The 9,861-nt window shown below is 42.2% G+C and overlaps 1 protein-coding gene across 2 annotated transcripts in view; it reads right to left on the reverse strand.

Moving 5' to 3' along the window:
* Positions 1–9,196, reverse strand: part of LOC140185663 (hexokinase HKDC1-like) — a 109,834-nt gene extending 100,638 nt beyond the window's left edge. For both annotated transcript variants that reach the window (XM_072239133.1, XM_072239132.1), the window contains exons 1-2: positions 9,134–9,196; positions 1,563–1,719 (exon numbers count right to left, since the gene is read on the reverse strand). In XM_072239133.1, the coding sequence (XP_072095234.1) occupies positions 1,563–1,719; positions 9,134–9,196 (220 nt within the window). The remainder of the gene's footprint in view (positions 1–1,562; positions 1,720–9,133) is intronic.
* Between the last annotated feature and the right edge of the window lie 665 nt (positions 9,197–9,861).

A 9,861-nucleotide genomic window follows, 5' to 3' on the forward strand; every position in this document is an offset into this window, starting at 1 on the left:
GCCTCAATGAGGAGTAGATATGTAGACAGATTAGGGAAAGATATAAAAACAACAGGCTTGTTGTTGTGGGTGGATTCAACTTCCCTAATATGTGCAAGTCAGAATTTATGTTGATGTTAGGAAAGAGAATGTGTTGGAAATTTTCAAAATCATTAGGACAAAAAAGTCCCCGGGGTCAGATGGGATATATCCCAGGTTACTACAGTAAGCGAGGGAAGATGTTGCTGCCCCTTTCGTGATGAGCTGGCTTCAGGAGTAGCACCAAATGATTGGAAGGTGGCAAATGTTATTTCTTTGTTCAAGAATCTGTTATGGAATTAAAATGGCTAGTAACCATGAGCTCCTTAAGGCCCGGATAGATGGAGCATGTGCTCGATGAAATGGTTGTATAGTCTGCAATGATGTAGAGGAGGCCACATCAAGAGCACCAAATCCAAGAAATAAAGTTGAAGAAGTTGCTTGTGAATCACCACAAAGGGCAATTTACAGAGAAGAGGTAGGGGTAGGTGCCAGGAGAGGAGAGGATTGAGTTAGATTTTTTGGGGAGACCAGGGAATCATGTAGTGATCCCTGTGGAAAGCAGAAAGGGGTGGGATGGAAAGTGGTGGGATCATTTTACAGCTAGCAGAAGTTTCAAAGAATGAGGTGCTGGATGGATGGGCTGGTAGGGTGAAAGGCGAGAACCAGGTCAACTCTATCCCTTCGGCGAGGGAGGGAGATATGGGAGATCAGGGTGAGGGCTTCATCAATGAATGTTGCAGGGGGAGGGGAACAATGTTTTCAATAAAGAGGATACCTCAGATGTTCTGGACCAGATCCTCAACTGGAGAACAAGTACCAGAGGTACTGAGAGATAAGAATGGCATTCTTACAAGAGACAGAGTGGGAGGAGGTTTTGTCATCTAGTAGCTGAGAGTCAGTGGGACTGTAATAAATATTGGTGGGTAGCCTAGCTCCTGAGGTAGAGATAGAGAGATCAAGAAAGGAGAGAGAGGTGTCAAAAATGGACTGAGTGAATTTGAGGGTAGGATAGAAATTGGTACCAAATTTAATGAAATTGACAAGTTCTGCACAAGTGCAAGAGACAGTACCGATACAGTCATTGATGCAGTGGAGAAAGATTTGGGGAGTGGTGCCAGAGGAGTTTTGGAACATGAAATGCCCAAGTAGCTGATGAAAAGGCAGGTGCAGCCATGGCCCATGTGAGTGTCCATGGAATCTAGAATTAATGTGTTCAGGCTAAGTCATATGACTTTGATTAGGTACTATAGAGAAACTTCAGTATAAACAACTTGCACATGATTTTTGACATTAAAATCAGACAGATATATCTGACTCTAAGCAGTCTCTATCACTAATGGTCCAATTGGCAGTGCTCAGGTGGGGTTATGGTACCTCAGAGTTTCCCTCACTCAGCACAGACCAGAGGTGGTGAAGGAAAGTGTAACCCTTCAGGTCCACATCAAACCTCAGGGGATTCTACCACATGCAGGTTAGGTGGTATGGTGTAATTTTGTGCTTCAAACCCATGTGACTTGGGCAACAATTCCATTCTGTAATACCTGTCCTGTCAGGAGTTGACTGTACAAAGGTGGGCAGCATTTTAACAGTAGAAGTCTCGCTGATGGATAGTCCCTTTCTCATCTCATTGCCAAATCGAGTCATGATGTCTTGTAGCTGTTCAGAGCCGAGTTGCATGTTGTAGAGGAAGCGATCGATCTGCAAGACCAGAACAGTTTAAATCCAATAAAACATCACTCTTGTCCAGTGGTTGAGCATCACCATGGGCTTCATCCCCACTCTAACTCCCCATTCTCTGCCCCAGTGATCAGCTATGTTCAGGCGTACCTTCTGTGCCCAAATCAGGACAATTTGTATCCGAGGGGAGCAGGCCTACATGCTGTATATTGAGAGTACAGACTCATGGCTGAAAAGTTTCCCACCTTTTAACGGGAAACCCTGCCACTGAGTCAGGGCATGATCAGATCAGTGAAGTATCTCAGCACAGTGACACACAGCAACTTGCAAATGTGCTGGTGTGAAAAATCTTTACAAATATCCCCAGTGCTGGCACAGCACACACCAGCAGAGCCTAGTGAGGTCGATGGCCTATTCTCTGCTGTATGTTCTGAGTAATGTGATGCATTCAAATTCATTGAATACATCAACTCTTAATGTAAACCCAATATCAAATCATCAGGAGGCTATTTTATATTGTTCTATTAAATCCTGGTGTGTGAACCAAGTTTAAATAAATTCAGCATGGATTTAAGTGTGGGAAGTCAACAAATCATCAATGGTGACATCATTATCATCAAGACACAAATGGAAGATTAAAACCAGAGCACATACAAAAAGCTCATGGTGGGGAAGGATGGGGAAAAGGCACGGTGTTTCCCTTCAAAGGAAAGCATTCCACTCCATTATCATTCTCTGTTTATCCTTTCATGCTAAGTTTAGTCCCTTGGTACTTCATTTCTTCTGCCCCCTCTTCCATAATCTCTCAGGACCTGCCATACAATAACATCTCTCCTGCCCATTCCGATGATCTCCCTCTTCCCTACTCCTTTGCCAGGGCTTTCTCCTGTTTTTTTTTAAATTTTCAATCTGTTGACTTGCCAAGCTGAAAAATAAATCCCTTTAAGTCCTGTCATTAAATTTGACGGGAACTTCACAATCTTAGTGTTTCTAAATTTTTCACTGAGGAACTTACTGAGGGAAAATGTGTCAGACAAATTTGATTGAGAAATATGCCCTTAGTTGGTGAAATTACACCTCCACCACAATAAATTAATAGGATACTAGGAATCTTAGCAAAAGAAGCTGCTTGGCCCATCCATTCTTTGCCAAGACTTTTGAAGAACACTCACATTCCTCATATCCACGTAGCTTTTTCTCCATCAAGTATTTAATATGCTTTTGAAGGCTTCTCCAATATATATACAGAAAATTTCAAGTTCTATTCACTCACTACATATGTCTGTTCTCATGCGTGCTCTTGTTGTAGAGTCTTTGAGTTATAAAGCATGGAAAATAGACCCTTTGGCCCAAATCATCCATGCTGACCAACTACACTAATTAACCAATCCCATTTGCCTGCATTTGGCCCATATCCCCCAATCTTTTGTATTCAAGTACCTGTCCTAATGTCTTTTAAATATCATAATTTTAACCCCCTCTACCACTTCTTCTGGCAGTTCATTCTATACGTGTAGCACCCTCTGTATGAAAACGTTGCCCCTAGGTCCCCTATAAATCTTTCCCCTATCACCTTAAACCTATGCCCATTAGTTTTGAACTCCATTACCCTGGGGAAAAGTGTGGCTATCACTGTGAATCTATGCCCCTCGTGATTTTATAAACCTCTGTAAGTCATCCCTCAACCTCCTACATTCCAGGCGGGAAAAGTCCTAACCTATCTAGCCTCTCCTAATAACCCAGACACTTAATTCTTGGTAACATCCTTTATACAAAATTCCAAATGTGGACTTAACAATGTCTCATGCAGGTGCACTCCTGTACTCAATATACTGGCCGATCAAGGAAAGCATGCCAAACACTTTCCACACCACCCTGCCCACCTCTATCTCCACTTCCAAGGAACTCTGTACCTGCACCCCAAAGTCTCCCTGTGCTACAACATTCCCCAGAACCCTAATGCTTACTGTACAAGTCTCACCCTGGTTTGTCTTACCAAAATACAACACATCACGTTTCTCTGAAGTAAACTCTACCTGCTATTCCTTGGCCCACTGACCCAGTTGAAAACGATCAAATTATAATCATAGATAACCTCCTTCAGTGTCCACTATACCACCAATGTTAGTGTCATCCACAAACTAACCAACGATTCTCATCCATTTTGTTAATGTAAGTGATAAACAACAGTTGACCCACAACTGAGCCCAATTGCACACATATAGCCACGTGCGTCTGGTCTGAAAATCAACTCTATACCACCGTCCTCTGATTCCTACCACAGCATAAAGCTAGTTTTCTATTCAGTTGTCCAGCTCACCTTGGAATCCATGTGATCTAACCTTCTGAAAAGCCTATCATGTGGTACCTTGTCAAAGGCTTTGCTAAATTCTATGCAGACAACTACTGTGCCATCCTTACCCGTCTATCTTGGTTACCCCTTCAGATAAACTCAGTCAAATTCATGAAACACAATTTCTCATGTACAAAGCCATGCTGTCTACTCCTTTTTTTCCCAAATGTATGTAGATCCTGTCTTTCAGAATCGCCTCCACAAATAACTCTGCCATTAGGCTCATCAATCTGTAGTTTTGGCGTGTCAACAAATACACTCAAAAACGTCTATAGATGTACTGTGGGCAGCATTCTGACAGGCTGCATCACTGTCTGGAATGGAGTCAGGGGGTGGGGGTGGTGCTACTGTACAGGACCGAAAGAAGCTGCAGAGGGTTGTAAACCTAGTTGGCTCCATCTTGGGTACTAGCCTACAAAATACCCAGGACATCTTCAGGGAGCGGTGTCTCGGGAAGGCAGCGTCCATTATTAAGGACCTCCAGCACCCAGGGTGTGCACTTTTCTCACTGTTACCATCAGGTAGGAGGTACAAAGCCTGAAGGCACACACTCAGCGATTCAGGAACAGCTTTTTCCTCTCTGCCATCCGATTCCTAAATGGACATTGAACCCTTGGACACTACCTCACTTTTTTAATATACAGTATTTCTGTTTTTTTGCACATTTTTAAATCTATTCAATATATGTATACTGCAGTTGATTTATTTATTTATTATTATTATTTTTTTATTTTATTATTTTTTCTCTTCTATATTATGTATTGCATTGAACTGCTGCTGCTAAGTTAACAAATTTCATGTCATGTGCCGGTGATAATAAACCTGATTCTGATTCCCAGGCTTTTTCTTGTAGCATTTCTTAAATAAAGAAACATCAGCCACACTCCAGTATTATCTTTTATTTATTTTAATTTAGAGCTACAGCACAGAAAGGTGCCTCTGGCCCAGTGAGCCACCTGTTTAACCCTAGCCTAATCCATTTACAATGACCAATTAACCTAGTATCTGGTACACGTGGGAGGAAACTGGAGCACCCAAAGAACACCAGAATTAAACTCCGAACTCCGATGCTCCGAGCTGTAATAGTGTCACATTAATCGCTATGCTACTGTGATACCCTGACCATCTCACTCATGACTATCGATTATATAAGTATCTCTGTTAAGGGCCCTATAATTATTATATGAACAGTTATTGTGTGTATCAATTTAATTATTTAAGACCCTCTTCAAAGCTTCCACATTTTTCCTAAACTGGGTTTTTAAAAAAATGATACTTGTGGAAAATACAAGAAAATTATTATTTCAATAACTTAAAAAAACACAGCTCACACTGTCTGTAATGTGAATTGGATTGGAATGTAGGTTGGTCATGCAGTAATTTTGCAAACACTATAATTGATGGAGTCATAGATGGTGACAAAGATTGCCCAAGGATAGATTAGCAGAAAAGTTGGGCAGAGTATTAGCAGATGGAATTTAATCCAAACGAGTGTCAAATTCTGGTAGGAACTATGGAGTAAATGACAGGGACTTTAGGAGCACTGTCGTGCAGAAACCATGGGGTGCCAGTCCATAGCTCCCTGAAAATGACAATACATGTGAATAGCCCGGTGAGGAAGATATTGGGTTTGGTTGCTTCATGGGGCTGAGGAATTGAGTACAAGAATTGGGATATCGTGTTGCAACTGCATTAAGGATTAGTTAGATTGCAGTTGGAGCATTATGTACATCTCTGGTTGCCACACTACAGGAAGGATGCGGCAACAACAAAGAGAGTCATCAGTATGTTACCTAGAATAAAGGTCCATAATCATAGGAGTGTTTGTATCGGCTGGGTTTATTCACACTGGAATATGGGAGACTGGGGACTGAGTCCTGATGAAGGGTCTCGGCCCAAAACTTCAACTGTTTACTCTTTTCCATAGATGCTGCCTGGCCTGCTGAATTCCTCCAGCATTTTGTGCGCGTTGCTTGGGTTTCCAGAATCTGCAGATTTTCTCTTGTTTGTGAGGACTGACCTTAGAGGTAAATCATGAGGGGCATGGAGAGGATAAACAGAGTTTTCTTCCCAGGACACAGGGTCTAGAACTGGAGGCACAAATTTCAAATGAGAGTGGAGAAATTTAACGGCGATCTTAGGAGTAGTTTTTTTCATGCAGAAGCTGGGGCTTTTCTGGAATAACAGGCAAAAAGCTGGAGGAAATCAGTGTGTCTACAGAGGAAATTGGACAATTGACATTCAGATTTGATCCCAACGTCTGCAGTCTCCTCATACCTAGAACCGGCTGCCAGAGGACGTGGTGTAAGCAGATGAAATTACAACATTTAAAAGGCATTTGGATGGGAAATTGGATATGAAAGACATGGCAGGATAAGGGCCTGTTGCAGGCAAATGGGATCAGAGTAGATGGGCATCAAGGTTGGCATCGATAGGGTGGGCCAAAAGGCCCAAATTTTGAGCTCTACAATGCTATCATTTAACTAAGGTTCCTTCGAGTGGGTGCTACATGGGAGTCTGGTTCCATGCTGAAATGGTCTCAAATGTGCCCCAAACATTCTTGTGGGAAATTCTGTTATAAACACACACGTGATATAGGATCAGAAGAGGCAGAATCCTTGTGGATAGAGTTAAGAAACCGCAAGGGTAAAAAGACCCTGATGGGTATTATATAAACAGTAGCCAGGATGTGGGGTACAAATTACAATGGGAGATAGAAAATGCATGTCAAAAAAAGGAGATGGACATGGGCGATTTCAATATTCAGGTAGAGCCCACTATAGGAAAGGCAGTCCTGGATTGGTTGCTGTGTAATGAACCAGATTTGGTTAGGCAGCTGAAGGTAAAGGAACCCTTAGGAGGCAGTCATCATAATATGATAGAATTCACCCTGCAATTTGAGAGGGAGAAGCTAAAATCAGATGTACCAATATTACAATGGAGTATAAGGAACTACAGTGCAGGAGTGAGGAGCTGGCCAAAGATGGAAGGGAACACAGCAAAGGCTTGAGTTTCTGAGCATATTTTAAAGGTGCAGGATCAGTTCATCCCAAAGAAGAGGCATTTTAATGGGAGGTTGTGGCAACAGTGCTGATAAGTCAAAGACAGCATTAAAGCAAAATTGAAGGCATACAATATAGCAAATATTAGTGAGGCAGTCAGAAGAATGGGAACCAACAGAAGGCAACTAAAAAGCACGAAGGAGAGAAAAGATGAAATATGAAGGGAAGCCAAGCAATAAATAAAAGAGGATATCAAAAGAATTTTTTCAGACACGTATAAATAGTAAAAGAGAGGCAAGAGTGGATATCAGACTGCTGGAAAGGTAGTAATGGAGGAAAAACATGTGGGACAAACTCAATAAGTACTTAGCATCAGTCTTTGCTGTGGAAAACACTGCTAGAATTTCAAGAGTGTCAGGGGAGGGAGTGAGCGTAGTTGCTATTACTAAGGAGAAGGTGCTTGGGAAGCTGAAAAGTCTGAAGGTAGATAAGTCATCTAGACCAGGTGGATTACTGCCCAGGGTTCTGAAAGATGTAGCTGAAGAAATTGTGGGGCATTAGTAGTGTTCATTCAAGAATAAGTAGGTTCTGGAATGGTTCCAGAGGACTGGAAAATTGCAAATGTCTTGCCATTCTTTAAGAAGGCAGGTTTGCAAAAGGCAAGAAATTACAGGCCGGTTAGCCTGACCTCAGTGGATGGGAAGATGCTGGAGTTGACTATTATGGATGTGGTTTTGGGTTACTTGGTTGGAAAGATGTTGGAGACCATTATTAAGGATGAGGTTTCCAGGTGGTTGAAGGGACATAATAAAATAGGCCAAAGTCAGCATAGTTTCCTTAAATCTTTCCTGACAAATCTGTTGGAATTCTTTAAGGAAATTACAGGCAGGATTGTCAAAAGAAAGTGGATGTTGTTTACTTGGATATTCAGAACATGAGGCTACTAAACAAGATAAGAGCCTATGATATATAGGATAAATACTAGCACGGATAGAAGTCTGGCTGACCGGCAGGAGGCAAAGAGTGGGAATAAACAGAGCCTTTTCTAGTTAGCTGCCAGTGACTAGTGGGTTCTGTAGCGGTCAGTTCCAGGACTGCTTCTTTCCACGTTATATATCAAATGTGTCAATGATGGAAATGATGGATTTGAGGCCAAGTGTGTGGATAATACAAAGATAGATGGAGGGTCAGGAAGTGTTGAGGAAGCAGAGAACCTGCAGGAGGACTTCGACAGATCAGAAGAATAGGCGAAGTAGCAGCAGATGGAATACAATGTAGGGAAGTGTCAGGCCGTGCCCATTGTTAGAAGGAATATGGGAGCAGACTATTTTCTTAATGTGGAGCAAATTCAGAAATGGACTTGGGAATACTATTGCTGGATTACTGAAAAGTTAACTTGCAGGTTGAGTTGGTAGTAAGGAAATCAAATGCAATTTTAGCATTTATTTAAAAAAAATACTAGAATATAAAAGCAAGGATGTAATGCTGAGGCTTTATAAGGCATTAGTAAGACTGCATTTGGTGTATTGTGAGCAAAGATGTGAGAAAAGATGTGCTGGCATGGGAGGGGTCCAGAGGATGGTTCAGGAGAATGATCCCAGGAATGAAAGAGTTAACAAATGAGCAGTGTTTGATGGTTGGGGGCGGCGGGGGGGGGTGGAATCTCAATGAATATTGAAAGGCCAAGATAGAATGGACACAGAGAGGAGGTTTCCTATACTGGGAGAGTCTAGGACCAGAGGGCACAGTCTCAGAATACAAGGATGTCCTTTTAGAACAAAGATGAGAGGACTTTCTTTTGATAGAGGGTGGCGAATCTGTGGAACTTATTGCCACAGGTGGCTGTGGAAGCCAAATCATTAGGTATATTTAAAGTAGAGATTTATAGGTTTCGATTAGTAAGGGTATCAAAGGTTATGGGAAGAAGGCAGGAGAACGGGGTAGAAAGGGAAAATAAATAATCCATGATCAGATGGCAGAGCAGACTCAATGGGCCGAATGGTCTAATTATGTCTTATGTTCTTACCCTTATCCCCAGAACAAACAGAACATGATAGAGCTGTTCACTCTGCTCACTTACCTCTCTGACTTGATCTTCCTGAAGTTTTGCAAGATAAAAGGCCAACAAATGCACAGAAAACATTTTTATTGATGTTTCAGAGTGTTAGGTTCTGAGAAAGCAAAGAAAAAAAAGTTGTTGAAAATATCCATTTTTACCCAATATTATGGAAGTCTATGATGAGATTCACAGCCCCACAAACATGCTGGATTCAAAAATAATCCTTGTTGCTTCACCTCTTTATTCACTCTCGGATCAACTAACAGTCATTCTTGTGCAAATGGACAAAAGAGATATTTGGAAGATAGCTCAGATGACCTGGAAGGGTAAGGCAGGGCAGGGAGACACAAGGAGCACTGTGTGGAGATGAGATATGGAGGACAAGGAAGGAGAATGAGGAAGAACAGGGCATCGAGAAAGAAAATGAGAAGGCTGAGCAAAGGAGAGGAGAGAATGGGAGGACAGGGCAAGGGAGAAATGTGGAGGACAGAGGAAAACGGGACAAGGTAGGGGAGAAATGGCGATGTGGCCAGGGCATGGTAGAAATGCGGAATATCAACATCAGTGGAGTTGGGAATGGCTGCGGTTGCTGGAGAGGTGGGAGTGGGAGCAGGTGACAAAGGATCACAGAATTGTTCTGGCACATAAAGCACGATGTCAGGTGCAGGATGGTAGAAGCCGGGCGAGGTGGGGATGAGTTAAGTTGTGAAGGGTCATTGGGAAGAGGTAGCAGTCAAGAATAGTGGTCA

Source organism: Mobula birostris, chromosome 21, assembly GCF_030028105.1.
Source record: "Mobula birostris isolate sMobBir1 chromosome 21, sMobBir1.hap1, whole genome shotgun sequence".
Classification (NCBI taxonomy): Eukaryota; Metazoa; Chordata; class Chondrichthyes; order Myliobatiformes; family Myliobatidae; genus Mobula; species Mobula birostris.